This window comes from Tauraco erythrolophus, chromosome 3, assembly GCF_009769465.1.
Source record: "Tauraco erythrolophus isolate bTauEry1 chromosome 3, bTauEry1.pri, whole genome shotgun sequence".
Lineage (NCBI taxonomy): Eukaryota > Metazoa > Chordata > Aves > Musophagiformes > Musophagidae > Tauraco > Tauraco erythrolophus.
In genome coordinates this window covers 52,511,389-52,537,182 of record NC_141467.1, presented here as the reverse complement: position 1 = coordinate 52,537,182, position 25,794 = coordinate 52,511,389, and the positions used below count along the sequence as shown (strand labels likewise).

Here is a 25,794-nt window from a genome sequence, read left to right as displayed (position 1 = left end):
TGGGTACAAGGTCAGCAGCTGATAAAAAAGCAGTTTGGGGATGCTTAATTTACAACTCCGGAAGCGGCTGGAAGAATAGGGTGACGGCAGCAAAGGATGTTTGCTGTAGCCGAGTACTCCTGACCTTGATGCTCCTTGTGAGAGACAGAACAGGGGAGCGAGAGACCGAACGGGCTGTATCGTTGTGCAGGGCTTTTGTTAAGACTAAACGGCCAGGGCAGCAGGCAGTTCTAACTTTAAAATCACATTGGAGGACTAATATTTAATAACGCAGCCTGGCTGTGCTTGACACTAGTCCTGGCAAACACAGGCTGACAGTCAGCCCACCGTAAGAGCACTGTGGGCTTTTGTGACATGCTTTTTTATTAGTGGCGTAGAGATGTCAATTTATTTTGACGTAATTAAACCAATGCACTGAAATCGTAGTTAAGTGCCCAAACCGATTTCCACGTGCATCCCTCGGGTGTGGACAGATGGATATCGCAGGGATGTTATTACAGAGGCGTCGCTCAAAGTCTAGACGCTACTGATCTGGGCTTTTCTTCTTTTGCTACAAGTTTTGGCACAGCACGCAGCAGCCAGCGAACACGCTCCCGTGTTTCTGTGTTACCAACAAAAGCAGGACCGCGGAGTCAGCCTCACGCCTGTTGCAGAGAGAGTTTTCTCCTCTTGCACGGAAGGAGTTTGTTTCTGCTGGCAAGAATGGCGGGAGGCCAGGGAGGCACTGGGCTCTAGCAAAGAAATTACTGCTCTGTCTGGTAGATAAAATTCCTGTTCTAGAGAGATTTAAGAATCTGCAAGAATTCCTGTTTTAGCAGTATCAGCCAGGAAGACATCTGTTAACTGTGACATGATGTTTCCCTCCTGCCTCCGCCCCCTAGCATGAAATTTTTCTACTTCTTACTGTTTATATTGTGGCAGAGATTGTAGAGTCTCCTACAAAGACAACACAAAGCGAAATGATTTCTTCAGGGCAGACCAGAATTTAAATATGACTAATACAACTAATAGAAGCTGTAGAGTTTGCACTGGGAAAGTATTGAAGCTGTTTCTTCAGAGTCATCCCCTGACAGGCTGTTTGTGGGTATTACTTTTAGAAATGCGACAAGGAAGCATATACTCTTTCAAGCCAGGAACTTCATCACAAAAACAAAAAAAAAAAAAGACCAAGCCGAAAGCACTTCTCCTTCCCCACAGCTATCTTCAAGGAGGAAGCTCAGCTACTCCTTGAAAACAGCTGAGGCTCACAGTTAAAAATCCTCTGCAAGTTAGGACGAATTCAGCTCAGTAAAATTACAAGACTATGAAGTCAACGTCAGCGATGATAAACTCAGGCTCCACAAGAACCGAGGGAACTGCATGTCGTGTGCTAACTGCACGTATTTCAGAGTAAAATCTGAGCCGGACCGCACATTTTGTCCGTCTTACGCCTCGGGATAAAGCCCGCAGTATTTACCGATGCGGCGTTCACACAGACCTCGACAGCGTCTTACCAGCGGAGCAATCCTGGCCGGCAAAGCACGTGCCGGGCTCGCGCTGGGAGGAACATCGATGCGTGCAGCCCTGTCCCGCAGCCAGCGCCGCAGCCCAGCATCCAGCCTCGCTCATCTGCACCGCCACGCGTTCGCCTTCCTCTCGCGCACCTTCCCCCTGGTTAATCGCTCTGACATCCATAAAGAGGAGGGGCGGGGGGAGGAACATCTACAAGCTTGCAGCTGCCAAGCATTAACACTAATTGCCAGCCAAGTAATGAAACTTGAATGACAAGCGGCAGCTCTCCACACACAACAAAACGCTCGGCACTGGCATCAGCCGCTCTCCGCTGCTCCAGCCTTTGCGAGAGGCGGGAATTGCAGCTCCATTCTGCTCAGGACCAGAGACCGGTTTCAATCCGCGTACAGCAGCTCTACAGCTCCACGGTCACTTGGCAGAGGTCTGTCCCTACCGCGACGGCTGTGCGCGGCCCGGAAAAAAAACAGATTTCTCGCCGGCCTCAGACTGCAATTTGCTTTAATTGAAGCATATGCTGATTTTTATATTTGGGGATGAAAATGACTTGAAATTACAGCCTATTATGTTCCTGTTCACACTGATGTGAACTGCAGAGAGGGGGAACGCCAGCTGAGTCAGGCAAGTCTAATCTGGATACAAGCCAAGTCTCCTACATAGCCAATATGGCCCTATCTTCACCAGCTCGATGCACAAGCCCTCCTTACCAGCAGCCCAAGTTGCAAAATCCTATATACCTGCAAGCTCCCAGGACACTCCTGCACTACCTTTTCTCCCTTCTCTCAGCTGAAGGAAGCACCAGCCCCTTGGGAAGTCTCTCAGCCAAGCACTGAAGAAAAACCATCCACTTTTCTGCTGCTTGCAAAGCTGTGCAGCTCCTGCGTGGTGGCATCACAACCACGCTGCTTTGATTAGGGGCAGGCAAAATCCTTGGACCTTGGACAGGAGAGCTCTTGGCACGTGCCAGGTATTCCCACCAACAAAAGAAACACGGCACTTAATGTCCTTCAGCCCTTTCATAGATTAGTGTCTGCCTTCAGAAAGGGAGATGCAATGCTGCAGACCCTCAGGCAGTGCTGAAGAAGTGATGGCTGGAGGGCAAATTCAGCCAAAAAAACCCCAAAACGTGAAATAAGGCATTTTTCCAGACACAGCAGTAATTAACCCCTGAAAATGAAAAAGCAAGAACACCTGTCAATGCAGATACATTCTAGACAATGACATTGATTTTAACAATTGCCCTTGAAGTCCATTTTTCACCTGTAAAGCATCTAATCATACCTCTGTCACAGAAGAAATCCCCACTCAGCTCCTTATTGCAATAAAAGTACTTCACATTGCTGTGGCTAACCAGCATGTGGAAAAGAAGGACACTGAACAACCGCTATTGGGTGGAGACCTCACCTGACCTATTTTGGCTCACCCAACCCCATCTATCTCAACATCAAGTTGAAAAGGGAACAAAGACCTCAGGTGATCTGAGAGGACTCTGATTGCCTGGTGTACATTCGCAGCCTGAGGAAGGTCAGAAACACAGTCATGACTGCTAAAGGTATGTCCACTTTGGATGTCCACTAATGATGTCTTTCTCTTTGAGGGAAGACAGTTCCCTGGCCATGACAATAACCGTATCAAAACCTAACAAATATTTTCCCATCCAGATGTAGCTGCCATAAAAGGTTGACACTTTGTGGGTTGGCAGCCGAAAAATAACTTGCCAACCCTAAAAGTTAAACTGGCTGAAAGTAAGCAGAGAACATACTGGACTTCCCATTTGAAAAGGTAGCACAAACACAGCCTCGAAGATGAATTAGGCCTTTCTGTGCAAGAGGCAGAACACTCCTGCCAGCAAGGAGATAAGCTTCAATCTGCATGAAACACTTAAAATCCGTTTATGTTGAAGAAGGAGCACCCAGGAGCCCTATAATCAAATAAAGACCAGGGTGAGGGACAGAAGAGAACCTACAAAGACTGTATCTTTAAATACATTAGCAGTTTCTTAAACAATATCTTCTGTTTCAAGTTAAGTGAGGACATGGATGACGCTTTAGAGCTCAGTGTTTCAAATCCTATCCTATCTGTATATAGGATATATAGTATTAGGTCACTACTTTGGGGGAAAAAAAAAAAGCAGCTTTTTCCTGCTGCCAACTACTATTCTGGATGTGTAATTCAGATACATGCTCATACGTATACGATGGCACTGCATCTTGCAACAGTCCTGCCAAAATAGCACACCAAAGTCTACAGGCTTGGTGCAACCGAATAAAGGCTACACAAGTCTCTCACCACAGAAAACATTGAGTGAGAGCACAGATCAAGGAATATGTGCCCATTTACGAGTTTGGATAGAGTGAAAAATATACAGGCTCTGCTGGTAATCGCTGCAATTAAAGGAAGGACTATCCCCTAACCTGGGAAACAAAAGCTCTACCAGATACCGAAGTGCAGTTCCAATGAGTGAATGATAAGCATCAAAACACAATGCAGCTTCATGACTTCAGAAAAACCCTAATGGGCATCCTCCTATTTTGTGATAGATGCCAATTAGAGGAAGTATAAATTTTCCTTTGAATGCGAGAGAATGAATGCATTGTTCAAACAAGCCTTTCATCTAAAGCATTTATGAAATACAGCGGTAATAAAAGCGTTTACTTTTGTAATACCTCCACGAGTTTGTTTTCACATGTCCCAGTAAGTAATTGTCATTTAGAACAAAGCATTCCAAACAGCTGTTATTAGTAAAGTAGTAATAATAATAATCTTCTTAAAATACAGTCAAATGTAACCTCAACCTTCAAAATACTGTTACCAAAATTTATCTGTACTACACCTAATTTTGCAAATCACTTACCATATATGAAGGAAATATTAAAACGCGCTTATGTTTGCCACATGGCCATTGGGGATCATCTAAAAGATTTGGGTCGTATTCGACGAAGTCTCCCAGGTCACTACCTATAAAACAATGGTAAATACAAGAAAGGAATTAATTACCTCACGAAATCTCTGGACTTAACAGAAGTGGCAAATGAGTTCACAGATAATGCACAAGATGATTTTCATGCAAGATTTGAAAGAGTCAAAAGATTTCTCTAAATCTTGAAAACTCTAAGTATTTCAGTACTAATACAATTTGCGAAGACACAGAGGACCTACAGCTTATGAATTACCTGGAAATGTGAATTCAGGGCTTAGAGAACTGCAAAATTGTATAAAGCTCAACAATGACTTTTATTCCCAGCAGCAAGTTTTCATCTGTTTATGCAGATGTTTCTATTTGTTTCATTTAACGTGCCAAACTATCTTAAGCATATAGTGCTTTGGCTTATGCTTTGTGCCTGGTTTTGTAAACACAGCCCTTTCCAGCCTAATAAAGGTCACAAGTATGATTTACACCTTCAGCTTATGACTACCGTGTTGCCACTGTAAATTTTCCATAGCAAAGGAAGGTAACGATAAGCCTGATGCAGGAGGAACAAACAATGCCGGTGACAGGAGGCGGCACGCCGAGTGCCATCAGGGGCTGTCAATACAACCAGCAGTCTTGTTTACTCAACTTTCCAGCATCTGTAAGCCAGCTTTGCTAAACAAAAAGGGAAGGAGCTGTGTTTCGTCCATGATATGAGACTATGTTTTGCTTAATTTAAGCAAAAAAGGGGGCTAAAACATATGTCCCTCTTTCACTATAACTGCCTATCCCCAGGGTATGCCAGGACATTAAACCAAGGTTCTTGAGAAGTTACCTGCATCAATGCTCCCCTGGGTGCTGTTAGCTCTTGCCAAAGAAAGGCTACGATGGCTTGCATTGCGAAATTGGGAGAAGGATGAGGTGGAGTCTATTGTGTTCCTTCGAGTTCCCAGAGCGTTGGTGGGAAATAGGAACTGCGTATAAGAAACCGTCTAAAAAGAAAGCCAGAACAGACAGAAAGTTACTATCAGCCCAGCTCGGCCGCAGCGCGATGCCTTTAGTGCATCCCAATTGGAAGCCAAATTAGTGGAGGATTTTCTGGATTTAATAGTTAGGCACAGATGAATAAACACCAGTCACCTACATTTGCTTCAGTGCAGTCAGTTTATCCATGCATAAAAAAAACTTTTGCAAAGGCATTAATTCTTCAACAAAATAACACCACAAACACACACAGACAAGCTCTAATACACTGGATTTACAAAATCCTACTCAAGGATCAGATTTAAAAATGTCTATTTGGTCAGGGTTTTTTTTCCAGTGGGCCTTCTCTGTAGCAGGTTTCAGCTGCTTCTTTACTGAAACATCATCATCTATATGAGTCCCTCAGCACAGAGCAGCCAGAGGCAAATCACTTCAACGCTGCTCAACTTAAGCACTTTCTCCAGTATTTTTCTCCTTCAGGATTTTGTCTGGCAGAGTTGTTGGTGTCGTAAGCGAGTTACCAGTTTACAGCAGTGGTTGTGGGAGATCATTTAATACCTCCCAACATGGACTAAGTGTGAATGAATAACTTGTGACAAAATTATTTTTAGAGCATACCAATTCTCTGCTTGCACCCTTGGCCAGGAATAGACTACGCCTTGCTTCTCCTAGGTTTATTTTCCAAAAATAACATTATATTGAAGAAAAAAAAAAAAGAGTCTCAGGCTCTAGACTGCTTTACAAGGAGGTTAGAACAGGTACCAAATAAATCATGTGAGCTTTCATTTATTTATAAGCAGACAGATTGTCCTCAGGAATTTACAGCCTGTGGTCTGGCCTGACACCTGGTTAGGTGTAGCAGCATTGACCTAGGGCCTTTAAATCCATAAACGACAGCAGACTGGGTAAACTGAACCTCAGAAAGTAAATCAGGCTTTCAGCAAAAAATGTTTTAATTTATGATTAAAATTGCCTCTCCTCTATGTATTTGTTTAGAATGGATCACTTTCCCTACAGATTCATAATTGCTTATTTTATTCAAGAGAACGCACTCTTGGATTTTGAAACTCTCATCAGATTTGTAGCACTGTCTTCCTGCTCTTTGGAAAAATATACTGTTAAGCAAAATTTATTTTATTAAGTAGAACTGAGAGCGCACAGAATTACAGCTTATGACTCTCACCAGAAATTATTTTCAAGCCCTGGACAATATACTCTGCAGTGATACCTCCTGTTAGAGCCAGGGGAAGGCTGCACGACTCAGTAATGCTTTACAGACTCAGATTTTGCCACGGGCAAATTTCTTCAAGGAAACAGAGTTGTTTGCATTGACAGCTTGGGCAGTCCTCCTGAATTTCAGTTTGCACATACTGTGCTTTAACTGTTGTGTTACACTGCATGTTATAATTTATTTTTATATCTTTGCTTGTTATTAGTTACACAACTTTTTCCCTTGTTACACAAAATGTAACAGAGTAGGAACTGAAGCATCCCCACCTTCCCGTCCGCTCCGAGCTCCACACCTTCAAGACCAATTATCTCTTTGAGACACACTCCAGTAGAATGGCACTGGCGTCCACCATCCAGCTTCATATCCCTGGGGAACAGAAACCAGAGCAGAGACATCTCTTAATACACACGTCTTGTTTACCTTCTATGGCCCAATGCTGAAATAAGGTATAGCAACATTAATCCAAACATGCCAATGCAAAGCACAGACCAGACAACTCTTCCTACGGGCAGCATCGATGTGGTCTAAAATACATTATAGTGATTAGTTACCGAAACACTCCACTGTGTTCCAGGTTGCAGCTCATACCCCACCTGCGGTGCAAAGCAAGATTCCACATCACTGGGTGCTTCTGACAGAAGTCGGCACTGGAAAGGATCTGGGAGTCCTATACACCTCAGGTGAGATCCAAAAATCTAGCCTGAACACTTGACAGCCACATATCCAGCAGATAGATGCTCCCAGAGGACATACCCTCATCCCCTGTGACACCAGACATTGAGGTACTTGTCCGTGAAAGCCTCTGGGAGGGATTCCTGCTCCTCCAAGCGCAGGAGAGCATTCAAAGCCCAGTGACCCTCTTGCTGGAGGCCAACAGGAGAAACCCAGCTCTCCATCACCTTGGGATGGAAATGGGAATCTACTTTAGGAGGACTGAATTGTTTGGCATCTGACACTTGGAGGTAAATGAGATACCTGAGACAAGCACGCTGTGTCCCATGCTTTAGCCTCACGATCAAAATGTGAGTGAAGGTAAAAAAGACTATAAGCAAATTTGTGCTCTGCAAATGATGACTGTATGCAACTCCAGAGTATTTATCTTGCAGTATTTTTATAGCTGATTTCCCCTAAGGCCCAAGTATGTGCTTAAAATTCTGTGTGGGTGAGATGCTGACACCGAGGCAGGGAGAAGCCCTGCAGGCTCTCCACCTGACTGCGGGGTTGGGCTATCTCCTACTTTGTCTCTGCACACCCTGCTTCCTCGTCTTCCCTTTCCAACTTGTCACTCATTTTATTTCTCTGAAACCTGGCAATCAGTGAGTTCCCTGTAAATCATGCAGCTTACTGCTGGAAAAATCCAACACGTCTATCAACTGGAAAACACACTTCTGTGACAAAGGAAAAAGACCGCATCAAGTTTCTAATCCCGACAAAGCCCTCAGTTTCTTGATTGGGGTTCATTTAGCACAGCGTCACATTATCATTCTTGTTTCCTGACACCGTGTTACTGAGGGGCTGGACAAATAATTATGTAAAAATAACCCTCCGTCGGAGGCATGAGATTAGCCTCTCTGCTTTTGTGCAGAACATGCTTAAATGAATTATTTCTCATGGAGATAAATGCCAAATCATAACCATTTCAGCAGGTCTTACTTATCCAAGAAACAAACACACAAGTTGAGGAAGCCCTGAAATTCAAAAATTAAAACAAAAATCTGAATTATGTGAAATAGTATCAGGTCAGTTTATGTTCCTTCCACTCAAAATCTTGCAGACAGAGTAAGAAATAAGGCCATTATGACTTTGAAAACAAGCCATGGAGAAACTTCTCACACGCAAGTAACAGACAAGGACAGATAACTCTGTAAGTCATCAAATGAAAATCTAGCACCCTTTAAAGAACCAGCACAGCAGCTTTTAAAGAACAGGGCAGCTCTGAGGACTGTAAAGAAATCAGTGCTCTGGGAGCAGGGATCAGAGTCAGCTGGCAAGTGTGAGCACACTGAGGAATGATCCCTGGACATTAGCTGAAGATTGATGGACATTAATGCCTCCGCTTTCCCTGTCTTTTCTATGTTTCTAAAGAAGACTCTACCTTCAGGACCCTGTGAACGACACTGCAGTCACTATCCCTCATCCTGAGGGCTACTTAGGTTCTTCTGCGCCTCTACATATGCTCTATATTTCTCGGTAGTATATGATTGCTTGTGTTGTAAAAGAGAGTAATAAAATATTCTTGTTTGGAGAGAAGCCTGCCCATAAAACAGAGAATTAAACTCCCTCTCTTGAGGAAAATTAGAACTAATATTGCACAGTTTCTTATTAATGTATAAATGGAATGGCTCATCCTAGCTTATGCACATCCTCCTCACAGCGGTAAAACATCTCAGTGAACACTTAATATGAAATTCCTAGGTGACTTTACTTTATTTTGAGTTCCTTAATATTACAACCAACATCAAGCTAGTAAAGTTTTTGCAGGACAAACCTTCGTTTTTTCCCTCCCTCCTATTACAGACGTAAGTTCGCAAATGCCTCAGCCAGCCTGGGGGCTGCTGCCCTGCTGCCAGGGGAGCCCCGGCACAACTGCTATCTCCTCAAACCCCCAAAATCCCAAGAGCAACTAGGAAAGACCTGGGGGACGCCTCTGCTTTGCCCTCTGCAACTGAGTGAGTCGTGCCTGGAGAACAGTCAGGATGGTGGTTTGGGTACAGCGACCACACCAGTGCTGCCAGCCACCACCACCAAGTTCTTCAGGACACTTGCCCTTGGCATGGCACCACAGTCAATGGACCCTGCGGGGCAGGAGCAGATGGAGGACAGGTACTTTATATACATTAAAAAAAAAAATTAAAAATCAAGCGTTCACTGTGTTTAAGTTATTTAGATTACGGATGGCACCGAGGAACTGCACAAACCCCTATCTAGTAGTAAAAGGTGCTTACAAAATGCAGAGCAGGAAAGATGGTCCTTGCCAAAGAGACTTTTAAGTGAAGAAAACTTCCTCCTCTTTCTCATATTTGATTTTTCTCTGTCTTATTTTCTAAAAGTGCTTTTTAACCAAGCTCTCAAGGAATTCAAGCAGACACCAAAAAGAAAAATAAATCATGGGAACTTAATTTTACTACCTTCACTTTGAGCAGGGAAAGCTTGAGGAAATGACAAGATCAGGGATGACGTTTCCTTAGGAGGTAAAAACTAGATCCCAGTTTCTGACAAAGTTTAGGGAGTTACCCTGATTTACATCGGTGTCAAGCTCTAAATATTCTGTTCATGCATACCATTTCCAGAAAGCCAAGCAGTGTTATAAACTACACTCAAAACTAAGCACATTGTTTTAGTTATCCAGGACTGCAGAAAAAAACCCAAACGTTTCTCCATCTAATAGAGTTCACAGATTCTCCTGGAAAAGTATTGGGTGACTTGGGATCCCAAATTTGTTGTGGGATGGTGAAAAGTTTTACAGAGCAGGTAGGTAAGAATCAAAACCGTGTCTTTTATTACTCAGGCCACGATTAACAGAATATAAATTGGATGCTATTGCCTTTGGAAGCGTAACACTTCTTTAATGAATCAAGCGTTATGCTTTGACGTGATCCATAAAGCCCCATGCAAGACTCCTGCTGGGCACTTGCTCTTTAAACGACAGCAACAGTTGAACACTTTAACCTGTGAATAATTCAGGAGTCCATTAAATATTAAATAGATTTCTAGACACATGAAAAAGCCTTCTGCTTATTGCAAAAAGGAGTCTGATAATTGTTATTCAGAGACGTAAGCCTTCTGTGCCTATATTTTATGCTTAGTGATTCCTGACTATTAAGATCTATTCTAAAAGCAAAGGCAGTTCATGAGACATCAGTGAAAGATACTGTTCTTATCCTTCACTTCAAATAATTTCTACTTATCGTTTCTGTTTATAGAGACAAGGACAATGACAGCTTTGGAACAAGACACGCTGCCAGCCAGCCCAGAAGCACATCTCCCGCTGCCTGACACCACCTGCTTTAATTGATCGAGAGCTTTCAGATCCTAATTGCCATTAGCGTTGCTAGAACAACTACTCCAGCGGCAATTCACAGGGAAAGGAGGTGGAGAAACTCCTGGAAAGATGGCTCTAATGGGCCAGCATCCTTTTTCTCTCTCCAAACATATTCAAGTGTCAGCACAACAGCTTTTGTCTGGATGTTTTGCCCAACAGCGAGTAAAAGTTTGGAATTTAAACCAATTAGCTGTTGAGGATTCATTGCTTAATTTCAATCTAAGGGAACAGGGCAACTCACAAAAATGAGCAGCGGTGGCTCTATAAAATTCATATATGAGATGATTAGTTTTGAAATGTTCTGGTGTGGTAAAAAAAACCCAACAGATTTATGCGTCTTTCTGTAAAGCTAATATGCACTTGGTTTTGAACTTTGTTTGATTTGTGAGAAGCAAGGAGAGTGGGCAATGGTTAAAAAAGGCAGGGATATTTCAGTTTCCCCATTACAGGCTAAACCCAGATAGTTGTTCTTCCCCAAGCCTAAGGAATGATAAACGTTCAGGAAAAGCACTTGAGATTGATGACTTAATCAAAACTGCCTGGCATACAAAATCTGTTGGGGAAGAACAGCAAGGAACTGGGTAACAAATCTGAAGGACATAACAGAGTATCCTGCTTTGCTGCGTGCTTATTTCTACTATCCTTATGGGAATTTGAATGCTCTCATTTCTCCTATAAATATTCCCGGTTTCCACACTCACTGCAACGCTTGTTACCTGACCTGCCAAGTAACCAACGGCAGGGGTGCAGCATGTCAGACAGCCTCACCCAAATGCTTCTTTTTGCCTCATTCTGCATACCCAGTTTAAACACTGGACACAAACAAAGGTTCCAGAGTTTAGATAACGAAGGCCGTTGCGAATGCCTGGCTATGGACCCATTGATCGCTGTGGCTACATGGTATTTGCAGTGATGGTATTGAAAACCTCTGTCTCACAGCATCATTGAACTCATTAGTGTTCTGGCCAGCACTTAGTTAAATTCAAAGTTAAATTCAGCAGTGATTTATCTTTAGAAACTGGATGAAGCTGGTTTGCAGCATTTCTGAGAAGAACACAAATTCTTTTTGTCTAACAACTTGCTGCTTTACTTCAGAAGAACGGTCCATTTCCTGGGCTTCAATCCACCGGATTACTCATATTGTATTACTTCCCTTAACTGCAGGCAAGTTCAGTCAGATAAATACCTACATTCCTGTCAAGACAGCAATATTCAGCAGCAGTGCCTACTCCAGGTAAGTTTCTAACCGCTTAATGAATTCACTGCCATGAAGAACAAAAGATGAGGTGAAATGGCTGGTTTTATAAGGACACACACTGCCTGATGCTTTGGATCTTTCTGTCCTGGAGCTCATCACCTCCAGCCTCAATGGCAGCAGCTGACAGTCGAATGCCAGACTAGCCGTGTTGCGGCACCGCATCCATGCGACACCAACAGCTCTCCTCTTTCCTCCCTAGGGTCCTCTGGATTCATCTTCTGGGCAGGACTTCACAGGAACTCAGAAACTCTTAAGAGGTTCTTGTAACCATCACCAAATAAAATATCAGTAGAATAGGCATGATTTCAATCTGTGAGCGTTTTTGCCAGTAACAAAAACAAGCCTAAAAAGTCCCTTTTCAAAAACATGTTTTTAAATTATGAACCACAATGATGTGTGCCAAGGAAAAAAACCACACAACACAACAGAACTGTAAACTTAACTAACCTCATTATCTTCTTTTCCTGGGGGGAAAGACAACACAGTACCTTCTTCCTCCTTTATAACACCTCTAACAGTGACAGAATTACATTGCCATCTCCTTTTTGAAAATGCTTAAGAACCTTAAAATACTAATGAGAACTGGATTGCTCTCAGTTGGCTGCAAGCACATGCAGAGCCTTTCTGCAGGCCACCAGGTCCTGCAGGTCACATAGAGCAACTTGGACAACATTCATAAAGATTGCCAGAGCTGTATCATCTCCTTGAAAGTTGAAGGAGAAATAGTGCCTAGAGAAGCTCCAAGAGCATGTAAGCAACGGAGAATGGGCTCCCTTCTTCCCCTGCCCAGGAAATCTGCCTTTTCCAGGGTAGCTACCTGGAAGCAGAGCTGAACCTGGTCCTTCTCCATCCCAGCTGGAGCCACGTGGAGGGTCTGCAGAGCACCATTATACTGACTGTGCTGGTGAGCAGGGTGGGCAGAACCCTGCAGGCATGATCCATGTGCTGTTTGCAAGGAAGAGCCTGGTCGTAACAACTCCTCTTTGGGGAGACATGCAATGACCCCAGCACCCAGAGCACAACCTGCCTAAGGGCTAAATCGCTAGTATCTGCAGTGTCTGATCCCTAGCTCAAAGGGCTGAAATCCAATTCATCTCAAACCACTTGGAGCCCATCTCCAAATGAATAATTCCTTCAAGTCTTGTTTGATCCATCTGCAAGAGGCTCCACTCTTTGGTCTGCCATGACACGAATCCTCTCTGAGGGCCCAGAGCAGGTTGGCGTGTGTGTGTGTGTATGCGCCTGTGCTGAGCAGGTGTGTGGTGGGGTGGCTATTTGCTAGTGACCTGAGGCATCTCCTCCTGTCCTGGAAGAGGAACAGCACCAGGCTCAACTCCACTTGCAGTGCGCTTCCACCGTGACAACCTCTGACAAAGGTGGTGTGTGACGCAGCAGCCCAGGGCTTGCACAAGGCGCAACTCTGAGACCTGGCATCACCTCCCAGTTTCTGCCCATCTGCAGAACTAGATGGGGATCAATTCTCATCTCCTGCAAGGAAGATATAAAGTGTACGCTGAGCCAGAAATTCGGTTTCAATACCCTTCACAATGTAGCTCTTCCATCTATTATATCTAAATAACACAGAGGAACTTGAAGAATAGCATTAGCATAACATTACATACGATGGTTCAAATTTCTAAGTATTATTAAAGAACACTGTAGTGTCAACAGAATCCATAGTATACCACCAGTGAATGGTGAGAAAGGACAAGAGAAACAATTTTTTATAAAGCACAAGTATCTCTCCACGATGGTAAAAAAGGTTCAGTGGTCACTGCTGCATCTCCTCATGCATGTGTTTTGTTTCTAAATGTTACTACAAAATCTCTGTGTGGTAATTGCATGCACACTTCACAGGCGAGCAAGATTCTGTTCAGCAGAAATATTCAGATCACGAATATCCTTTCGCCATGAAGATTTCCAATATATAGATAAAGAGTAGCAACTGCACAACCGATGTGCAGTACCACCAGCAGAACTGCCTCATCTCTAACTTGTGCATCACACAACTACTTTGTATTTCACAAAAACATAATCAAAGCCACGCATTCAGGCAACATTACCAGTGTCATTCCACTCTGCAGGTGCCACCTGCCTCTGCAGGTCGGCCTCTAACGATAACGAGAGTTTATGTGTGTGTGTCTGTTAATTTAATAAGGGAAGCAATACCACTGTTACAGTGCTCTCAGTACAGGGCAACCCTCTCATCACTGCCCTTGGCCATCACTAAAGCCTACGTAGGGTCTGATGACTTGGGGCTGTAACACTGCAGGATGCTGGGGGCCAAGGGAAGCCGGCTGGCAAGATGCTCAGCACCTACTTTCAGCTCCTGACTTGCAGTACAGCCTTCCTTACATTGCTTTCACCTGGCTATGTCTGCTCTCACAGCTGCTCTGCTGCTCGAGGTGGGGGAAGGAAAGCAAGCTCTGGTCCTGCTTCTTACCCTACTCCTGGCCATGGAAACAGGTAAAGCTGGAGAAGAACTTAGCTCAGAGAAGAGAAAGTTCAGAGGAGATCTTATAGCAGCCTCCCAGTACCTAAAAGGGGGCCTACAAGAAAGCTGGGGAGGGACTTTTTACAAGGGTATGGAGTGATAGGACAAGGGGCAATGGCTTTAGACTGAAAGAGGGTAGATTTAGATTAGATATAAGGAAGAAATTCTTCAGGGTGGTAAGGCACTGGAACAGGTTGCCCAGAGAAGTTGTGGATGCCCCATCCCTGGAAGCATTCAAGGCCAGGTTGGATGAGGCTTTGAGCAACCCAATCTAGTGGAAGGTGTCCCTGCCCATGGCAGGCGGTTGGAACTAGATGACCTTTGAGGTCCCTTCCAATCTAACCATGCTATGATTCTAAGCTATGCATGTCATCACGCCACCAGCAAAGATGCCAGCAATCTCAATGTAACCAGACCTGGAGAGGGGAAATTACAGACCAGATCCACAAGTACCTGCCTCTCAGTGACTCCAGCCAGAGATAATGCATCTCAAAACTCTTGTGAATTTAGGTTTTAATCCCCCTCTCCTCCCTTGCACAAAAGCACTATAAGCAAAAGCATTAGGTTTCCTTTGATACAAGCTACGGACACAATTTTGAAGACAGAAAATTCTAGTGATTACTTCTGTTCATTACTTTTTTCTCCCCATGATGTCACTCTTTGCTTTGTACTTTTCACTTCTCTTCAGTCTAACAGAGAAAATGAGAGAAAGTAATTCCCCCAGCACACGGTGTCCTTCCTTCTCAGCCCCAGCAGGTAACGCCAGAGGGGCCTTCTGAAACCACAGGTAGCAAAAACCACCATTCATCACCAGCAGCCTCTGTGCCACTCTGGAGTACATTTCCCTTCCAAAGCCTGCTGCCAGCTGCGCTTCGATGAGCTGGCAGCCATCCGGCTGCCAGGAAGGGGGATTTGGGAAAGATATTCCAGGGGACAGCTCAAATTTCATCCTCTCATGGAAGAGAGCCTCTTCCATGGCTCTTGCTCTCTCCAGAATTCCATTGGTATTTATACAACCACTTAAAAACACAGTTTGAGGGCTTGAAGAGGGTTCTTGCTGTTGTAGCTTGACCTCAGTATGGAAGGTGAGCAAGGGAGGGCCACAGCCTACAGTATGTTGCTGGCACCTTGTTGGTACGGGGCGATGCTGCCCCATCCACCCTGGCCAAGCTGTGTCTGCAGGAATTGCCTTTGAGATCGGTTTTTGAAGTGGTTCTGTCAGCCCAGTTTTCGCTGCCAGCATCGATACAGTGGAGCTCTTCTGTGCTGCCTACAACATGACAGGGGCTGGCAGCCTCCCCAAAACACAGCTGTGCCTGGAGATTTCCTCGCTGGCCGCAGTGCCGACGAGTCGGAGCAGAGGTGGAGAAGCAGCAGCAGCTCCACCATGTGCTCCTCTCACACAGAATAGTCCCCCCTGCACGCACGTCCACCCCACTCCTCCCCTCCTGCCAGGGCTTCCTCCAGTCTCATTGCAGATGTGCCCAAGGTTCCCTGCAACAACTTGTTTCTTTTCCTTAGCTATTCAGTAGTGTTTGCAGAACATAAACCAGTTAGGTCATCTTGCCTGGGGACAGACATCAGCAATCCAGAGATTCAGAGAACGCAAAGCTAAAAGATGCTGTCACTACAGTACTTCAACAGGGTATACCAGTGTCTCTCCCCTCTTCCTACCACACATCCAAAATATGCAATGAAGCAAGTAAGCACTGTGCAGTCTGAACAGAGTGGCTACAGTTTATGCTATACTGCCTCATCTGTTCTTTGCACCAGCTGTTCCTGGAAGGAGGTGCCATTGAATTGTTTCGCTCTTCCTCTGACGCTCTGGAAGAAAGACAGAGGGAATTTTTTTGTATCTTGGCTTTTTAGCAAAAGGAACAGGGCTGGATTGTTTTGTACTGGCACTTGCTACCTTCTCCATGCCCTTCTTGCACGACACAAGACATCACATTCTGAAATAATATTTAGGTTTGCAGCTGGGCTCATTATTGCTGTAATTTAGAAGGTATAACCAGTCATCAGCATTTCAAAATATATTCTATTTTTAATAAAGAGGCAATTACCACAGGGCAATGACCATAAATGAATGACAGCGTACCCAAGAACGCACAAACCTGCCAGTCTGCCAAGAATTTGCCTGATACGTCATCCCAGATAAATTACGGAAAAAAATTTACTGTAAGAGACAGCAGAGCGAGTCAACTCTCCTACAAAGGTGCCTCCTTTTCTTTGTGTATTAAAAATAATCCTCCTTTGTTTTGAATTAATGATGCACAAGCAGCTTGTGGCAAATCATTCTCCAGAATTAAACGGATAGCTGAAAAATATGAGCCAAATTCATCCTTTGTGCACTGGATAAATTTGACTCTAGATGACTTATTATAGGTCTTTCAAACCCACCTCAGCGTATCAACTGACTATTTCCCCCAAATTTTGTGCCCTGAAGGCAATGAGCCGACCCCAACTACAGGCAACTCTCAGCTCTCCAGCGAGCTGCTATAGTGGCCAGGCTCTACTCCTCTGGGCCAGGGGCACGGAGCTGTGCCGACCAGCACTGCCCTTCCCAGCCTTGAGCTGTGCCTCCGAAGGCACCCAGTAAGCCGTGCCTCAGAGCCTGCCAGGCAGCGTCTCCCAGTCAAATCCAGTTTCTTCCACTTCTGCAGTTTCAGTGGAAGAGCAAAAAGCTTTCCCAGTCTTTGGAGAACTGCTTCAATCCGAATAAGCTTTTCTATGAGAGGTCTTGTGGCGCAGCATGCCGAGGGATGCAAGGCAGCTTCATGCACATTGCTTAACACCAGCTAAGAACCTGTATGGTGTTACGGTCAAAATAATATGTTTTCACTGACTGAATGATCTGACCAATGGCTAAATGTACAATAAAGAGGCATTATGTTTAAATCCAGTTATTTCCCTACAGTTCTGGAAACCTAGATAGAGTAGCACCTCCTTTGCGTGGGAGAACGAGAAAGCTAAGACTGATTATAAAAGTTGTGCTGTCTAGAGTACTCGCTATGTCAAAGATGAGTTACAGTCAGAAGAAACAGTAAAAACAGTGCATTTTTCAATAACATTGATTTCAGGGGGGTAGTTTTCTCTGGTTTAATAATCAAAGATACCACAACACATATAAATAAGCTGAGAGCTGTAGTTTTAACCTGGTAATGTTCCATAAGGCAAAAATTGCTAAGCGCATTTCTCTCTTCTCAGAGCAGATGTGTAAAAGCATTAGCATCTGTCATGCTGTTGTCCGTTATCAGGTCTACATGCAGGCCTAAAAAGACTATGTAGTACATGTATAAATATACATACCCGACTTGGGTACAGTCTCGATATGGCAGCACTGAAAATATGCTACAGAAGGATCTTCTGCTGCTGATAAGGACTATTCTAAAATATAAAAGAAAATAAAAGAAATCAAAGACTAAAATTTTAAAATCTCACCACAATAAGCAAAGCAACAGATGTTGAGGAATTCGTAATCATAAACCTTCCATCATGGATGATTTCTCCCTTCTCTTTTTTATCTCACGGGTAGGGTATTGTGCTACCGAGTCTTTACAGAAGTGCTGAAACCTGCACCGTACATTACACAGCAAACAAGTACTGGAGCCCCAACTCCTCTACAGGCTTTCTAGGAGGACTGTATTGAATACATTTTACTTGGAATCCAGGACAGAGGTTTTTCCTAAAAGTCCTGGTGAGAGAGAGTCCACCCGGAGAGCCAAGGAGTGCTTCTGACAACTCACTACTATACCTGAAACTAAACAGACAAATCCAATAGCAACACAGGGGTACACGCCAACAACCCCCTGTGATGCACACCACACCTCTGTGGCTGACTTGGAGTCTGCATTTATCAGACAAATATAATTTGCATTTATCAGACAAAAACCTCCAGCTGCTGGTCATGACCTTTCTCTGCTAAACCAAAGGACTCCCTTGATTTTCATCTTCCTGTTCCTAAAATAGCTTGATTCATGGATGAAGTCTAAGTTTGCTATTATCATAAGCTTTCAGATCCTTTCACTGCTTTCCAGGTTCCTCCTTCAGTTTTCTCCAGTTTTTCCCCATCATCCTTCTTGGTCTCTGGGCAGCATCGCCGGCCTCAGCAGCTGCACAGGTGGAAATATAAACATCGCATCTTTCAGCCTTACCTTAAAGATCAGCGTCTAGCCCTGACGACCCACCAGCCTCTGCGGTCAGTAATCACATCAGCCCTCTTGGTTATGATCTTGCATTGACACTCAGGCATTGACGGATCCCACGGCTCATCGCTCCTTCTCCTCCAGCACCACATCTATCTCAGTCACTAACTGTCAGGGCTGAATCCCTCCTCCTGTAAGCACGGCTTGCATTCATTCCTTATAGGCAGGCAGCTCAAGATTTGACTACATGAAAGCATACATTATCTGCCTGCACAGAGCTTATCTCAGAATCCAGGCCACTCTTACAGCAAACGCCTTGTATTTTTAACCAGTCTCCAAATCTGCAAAGTCACTGTGTGGCATTAAATCAAATACCTTCGAGCTACCTATCTGTTTTACAGCCACATTATTACCTTTAGCCATCAAGCTCTGACATACCATTAATCAACATCGAAACCACCTTGAAGTCAAGACCCACTTTCCATAAAACTGCGTGGACCGCCAACAGCTACATAATTAAAGTTTTGGGAGATGCAGATTGGCAAGAAGCCAAGAGAAGCTTGATTAAGTTGTAAGATATAAAATGCCAATAAATAACCGACTGTTTATAAATATACCCTCCTTCCCTATTACCTCTAGGACAACGACAATTGTACAATGGAAACTAGAAAGACCCTTTTCTTCCCTCTAAGTTGGACAACAGGCTGCGTCCCCTCAAATTCCTCTAAGACACAGTGACGGCAATTTGTGCCATCTTCTAACCTGATTACTGTTAGAATCTACTGACATTTTACCTGTCTAAAAATCTCCACTTGCGGCCCAAATGCTAGGACCTACTGCCAGGCTGGTTGTCAGGGCTATTGCACTTCCTTGCTCTGCTCTTCAACGTTGATTTTTCTGACATTATGTGCTACAGATCTGTATGTGAGGATTTCACCGCAATTTTTCATTCTTTGTCCTACACTGGACAAAATTGGAAAGAAACCACAGAAAGCTATTTTGTCCTTTTCTGTCCGAAAACCGCTTATAAATCTCATACCAGTTACACTGTTATTAAAACACTATTTCCTTAAGGGACCAGCTTAGTCATTATTCTTGGAAAGGGTTTAGATCCCCCAAGAGAGCTGCTGCAGGTCATGTTTGGTAAAATGCAGAATGATCAATTTTTTTTCTCCTGGATCATTCTGTTAGAGCAATCCTATTTTCTTCCTTAAAAGTATGTTTAAAAGCAAAGTGGTATTTACTCTTTAATAAAGGAGGGTTTCTAATAATAATAAACATGCATATAGCATTAAGAAGTTCTCCTGCAGCAGTTGAAGTATGATCTCATTGTTTGTCTGAATGCTACAATACCCCTTACCGATGGTAAACACCTCGGATCCTGTAAGATGGTCTCATGGTGCATCACTAAGTTATAAAGCAGAGGGGAAGTAATTTTTCACATTTGAGAAAGGCAGTTCACAAGCAAAAAAAACCTGGCATAAGATTAATTTTGTGCTTGCCACTGCTTATTGCCGAATGGTTGCTACTCACAACAGCTTGCTTGTTCACTGGAAGCCTTGTTTGCTGATGTAAGAAACTTGGCACAGATTTCAAGGCTGACATCAGAAAGTATCTTTGAATTCGGAAAACCACGGTATCCACTAAGCATATTCCCCCCACTCCCTCTGGCTTCTTCTGGAAATACAGTTCTTCCACCAACGCCCTACACCTCCCTAAATAAAAAAAACAACAACTCTTCATACTTAAAAGTAAAAAACCCTAGTGCTTCCATGTCCACAAGCAGATACAACAGTGGGAAGTTACCACAAAAAACTTGCTGCGTGCATTAGAAGGAATCTGACCAGAAAGAAAATGAAAAGCACCAGCCCGGCCTCTAGTTTTTTTCCGATTTCTCTCCCTTGGGACTCAAGTATTGCCTCTCTTTCCATAAACCAGGGGATACTCTTTACATAAAGATCTCCCAGACAGAGGAGGAGAGGAGACCATGGCCTCCACTGCCAGGATGCCACAAAACCTCATCTGCAGAGCTGCTGGAGGGAGCTGGTGCAAAACAGCCTTAGGAGCTGGACTACTTCCCTGGGGAAGCAGGGAAGGCAGCAGTCAGAAGCTCGTCATGGAAGGATAAAACGGCATTTTACTTAGAGGTCTGATGATATGCATGGAAAATAAAAATATTCTGAGGGTCAGCAATGGTTTGCTGGAGCCCAAAGTCCAGGAATTGTCACAAAACATGCTTTGGAGAAGAAGGTGTGTTGGAAGCCTGTTGCTGCTCAAGAAAATGGAATTACTGTTTAGGAGATAAAAGCATTTTCCTGGATTTCAACTCTTCAACAAAGGCGTCTACAATCCTGTGCAGCTCTGAATGAGCTACCTCCGACATCAGAAGCAGCTTTAGTCAGAGTGTGTTTACGTGCCTCAATTGCCATTGTGCCACCTAGATATGTTTAAAATTACCTCACGAAAAGGTATTCACTCTCTAATTCTCACATTTCTCCACGAAGTTGTACTAATTACTACGGTTCAGAACAACCATTATTTTGCAAGAGAGCTCTGACAACGTTCAACTGTCTGAGACTGTAAAAGCTAATGTACCATCTTCCTTAATGAGGTGTATGCTACGAAACGACAAAAACTTACTGAGCACAAGGCTCTCAACAGAATCAATAATTTGCTTGACTGGAAGAAGAAGAAGGTTTTCTTCAGTGTCTGTCTAGACTTTAGTGTCTGTCGTTTCTTTAGACTGTCTAGACTTTAGTGTCTGTCTGTCTGACTGCGTTGCACCAAAAGGCTGCAATCAGGCAATAGGATATACATCATACGTTCCGTATACACGCAGAATACCATATCTCTTTCCTCACACCTGATCAATGATGTTTGACTATAAGGGCTTTGCTGCCCTGCACACAAAGGTGAACACACACGCCATGGATGCTACGTGCATGGCAGTCATCCTTTTGGAGTCTCCCAAGCTCAAGCTGGGGCTGTTGGAAGGTGACCGTGAGTAATAATGAACAGTGAGGACACTGCAAATAGTTGGCCTCTTAAAGAGCACGCACTTGTGTTTCCACAATTAAAAAGGCAGCAAACCAGACTTTTCAGATGCTACGGATGCTGTTTGGCCTTGGCATGGAACTGTATGTATACTAACAAAAAAATTGAGAAAGCGATAGCATAGGCATTGGGAGAGGAGCAATGTTTTACTGCTTTTATATCTGCCATATAGGATGACTCTAGAAATGTTCTTGTCCCATTCTCACCATAAACTATTTGTTCAGTTGGCTCAGGTTGCTGTTTCGGTGGTCTGTTTCTGCAGCTTTTTTCTGCTAGATAGGAAATCTTCTGCTTCACAGTTTATGGAAGATACTACCAATATGCTCAGTAAAGTGGGTGAAACCACACACTGGTGGCTACCTGTGCTAATTTGTATGTTTAGGGTTGACTAGTCTTTGTCTTTTAACGGGAAAATTTATTTTGTGTTATTTTACAAGACTGCTTTGATAACACAGTTTAGTAAACCTAATTTTCCAGCTCCTTTAATAGGCCACGTCCTACAAATCTGAAGAAACCGGTTTGACCAGTGCACAGAACCATCAACAGGAAGCTTTTACAAGGACTGGCTGATAAGCTGCCATCTGCGTATAGGTGGTTTTTCTCTGTGCCGAAACAGCTGAACTCTTATTTTACCCACAGCTGGCCCTGCCTTGCCACTGGACTGCCGGAGGCTGGACCCAGAGCATCATCGCTCAGCACGTGCTATCCCCAGAGCTGAGAAGGGAAGAGCTCCCAGTGCTCCAGGACAAGGACATGTCACTTCACAGGTTGAGAGCCACAAATACGGGCAGTTAGCAGAGAAACAAGCCCCGAGCCATCACCCACACTGCAGTTTTCTTTGCTGTCACACTCACAGTCACAAGCCAGTGAAACAGTTCCTGAAAGAGTTGGCTATTTTAAAGCCCAGCTATCAAATTCACTGCTCAAAAATATGTTCTGTGTAGCTGTTTTCAAAGCTGGCTTCCTTAAGTGAAACAAAAGGCTGACATGCTGCGGCAGAAAGATCAGGGGTTTTGGAGAGAGCTCAGAGAGCCTGACTCCAGCCTGGCTCAGCGCCTGCGTCCTGCACAACCACGCACCTCGTCCCAGGCACAGGAAGGAGCCTCAGGAGGGTCTTCTATCCATTACAATACCTGTGCTCCTCCATGTCACAGGGAACCGGGGAGGACATGAGCTTTAAAGGTCTTAAGGTACTCATAAACTCTGTTGATTTTATGATGAACACATAAAGCAGATCCACCTGAATTTCCAGAGGTCTTTTTCATCCAGAATGCCTATTAACTTCAGTTACTGTAACAGCATCCCGACCCCCTCGGAAAAACAGGGTACATGCTCAGATTACTTACTGCTAGACTTAGCTGGCCTTTGGGGTGACACAAAGTGTTGACTTTGCATTTTATTTTTAGCTAATATCGCTGTGGCTTTTTATCCATAGGACAAAAAGCATTCACAAAACTATGTATGCTATTCTTATTTTATCTGTGTTCTAGATAAAGGATCTTCATTATGATTATGGAAATATTCTAGAAAACTATGTCTGCTGATAAAGATAAGAAGCCAGTTGAATAACAGAAGCTTACTGTTTTGTTAGCAAGAAAAATATTCATTTATATTATCAGACATAATATGACTGATATATAAACTAAGACAAAATGCTAACATACATCCTAAAAATACTTTTTTGCAACAGTTGGAGAGAAGAGTTCATGAATCAAATATTTATTCATTTTTTCACAGGTAGTTCTATCAAGTTCATGCATGTATTTTATACATGCATTACAGAAATTACTCAATTCTCTGTGGAATTTGCATAATACTTTATGAATAAGTATTTTTCACTACAAGAAATTCCCAGAATGTACATATTTTATGTACAATACAGACTAAAATTAGAGGGCTGCTCTTCAGCATTTGATTCCACATGTATTTGTTGTAAAGAGAATAATCAGCTGCTAGTCAGACAATAGATAAGTCAACAGTTCTGCATGCATCAGTTTGCTACAAAAGCTGCTTCTAAAAAGCCGTCGTCTCTCAGAACCACCTTCTGCAATATTTATGTGGATTACTACCTTTCACTTCATTTAATTGTACACGTGAGAATAAACGCGAGTAAAATTTTGCTCGAGCCAAGTAACACCTATCAGAATTCAATTCATAAAACCTGTGGTTCAATGTAATGTCAGAATTTCTATCAACCTGGTTCCACGTTTGATGGAAACCAATGGCTACGTGCACAAATCGGTCCACAAGAATATATTTGGTTCTTGCTCATAGCAGTTGTATGAGAACAAGTATGTGCGAGGGTCAACTCTCAGTGGGATGGTTTAGTCTACATGCAGCCTGTTCAGGTAGTCTATTTAAAACCTATTCAAGTTTGGAAAGACAAGAATAACATCACGAGGCACATGAGGAAATTGTCTCGGGTAAAAAACAGAGAGGGCAGGTGTCTTCTTTGTAAGCAGGGAGGAACCAGTTTCACTTCTGAGCTGGATGATATTGCAATAAAGGACCTATTTTGCTGATGGGAACATGACGACAGGCACCGTGCCTTTGCAGTAATGGAAGTCCTTGCTGTATAGGTCCCACTGGTGCCTATGGCTGCAATTCGGGCAGTGTGTGTGGTTGCAGCTGCACTCCTCACACAACCCCCGGGAACCCCTCTACCTGCATCTCCCTTGAAAACAAGGATCCCACTCCCTGCCTTGCCACAACCATCTCCAGCTGCATGTTCACCAACCTGCACTTTGCATCTGGGAGGACACAACAATGTGACTGGGATCCGTCACTTTTATCATTTATCCTGTAAGACTCAGGATAATCTTAATACCTTTCCCTGAAGCTGTTTTCTTGAGTCCCTTGTCCGGTAAGCCTCCCATCACTGGAGCCCTGACAACCCAGCTAGCTTGACGCCTACCCTTACACCCACTAATAGATGTCGGAAAGTCATTCAGCCGTTGCTAGACTCGTTCCAGGCAGGTTCATCCATGTGCCCCTGTCACGCTTCGCACCTGGCACTGCCCTCAAAGAAATGCCACCAGATTGTGCCTAGTTTACTGACTGATTTTCATTTTATTCGAGTTATTACTATGATGGAGACACAGGTCTCAAAAACCCATGGGCTAGCACTTCCACTGACTCATACTTCACCCGAGGAAGGAGCGGGCATTGCAGCCTGCACCTCCACAGACTATTTTAGAGGCCATTACCACGTATGTGGTACATGGTAAGTGGCAATGGCACGCTTTGCTCTTGCAGGGGGATGCTGACCCTGCCCTTTCCCCCGCACCCCATGGAACACCTCTGCAGAAGCAGCCTTTGGATGCACAGTACCTGCCGTTTCTGGTATCATGCTGCCGCATGTTCTTGATAAAATGAACCTTCTTAAAGTTCTTTGGTCTGGGTGATCCTGAGAGTGTCCGACATCTGAAAAATAAATCAGTTGGGGGTGGGGGAGGAGAGAAAAATAAAAGTACTCAGTGCCCTGCTGTACAGCCAAGAAGTCTACACAAAGGCAGGAAGGAAAGACGAGACAAATGATTCAAGTCACCCTGCGTTTGGAATCAGCAAGAACAATAAAGACAATAAATCTGGAAATGCGACAGCTCAAATAAAAAAAAAATATTAAACTAATAATAAGAAAAGGCACCACCACCCCTCCCTTCACGCGAAAAACACATCATAAAAAAAATCTCAGCGAAATAAAACTTCCTGTAATCTGCCGTGACAGCTTAGCCCAAGCTTCAAAGGGGAAAAAAAACACCCAAAAACTAAAACTAAACCTGGTAAATATGCAATTTTCTCCCTCACATCAACACCCACATTTTTGTATCCTCCTCAGCTGTGGATAAAGGAGCTACTAAGGAAAGTTTTTTCTTGTTTTAATTTTAGAAAGATTTAAAATCTCTCATTCGCAAGGATAATTCCTATTTGCTTTTGATTCTAAATACTACTTTTCACATTCCTGACAGCGTACAAAACAACCAAAAATAAAATAAACTACCTCAGGAAAAAAAAAAAGTCTTTCTTCAAAACATTAATCCTTAAATCTATTCTACATTTGAACGCTCTTTTTAAATTGCGGTTACAGAAAGAAATTGCCAGAGGGAGGAGAGATGAGACAAACAGCAATATCCACCCCCTTCCAGCCTTGCTCTTTTTAATCAGCT

The 25,794-nt window shown here is 43.6% G+C and overlaps 1 protein-coding gene across 1 annotated transcript in view; it reads right to left on the bottom strand.

Moving 5' to 3' along the window:
• Positions 1–25,794, bottom strand: part of CABLES1 (Cdk5 and Abl enzyme substrate 1) — a 72,176-nt gene that overhangs the window by 7,382 nt on the left and 39,000 nt on the right. Inside the window, exons 3-7 of the mRNA XM_086609230.1 lie at positions 24,959–25,051; positions 17,739–17,816; positions 6,902–7,001; positions 5,256–5,412; positions 4,364–4,467 (exon numbers count right to left, since the gene is read on the bottom strand). Of these exons, the coding sequence (XP_086465356.1) occupies positions 4,364–4,467; positions 5,256–5,412; positions 6,902–7,001; positions 17,739–17,816; positions 24,959–25,051 (532 nt within the window). The remainder of the gene's footprint in view (positions 1–4,363; positions 4,468–5,255; positions 5,413–6,901; positions 7,002–17,738; positions 17,817–24,958; positions 25,052–25,794) is intronic.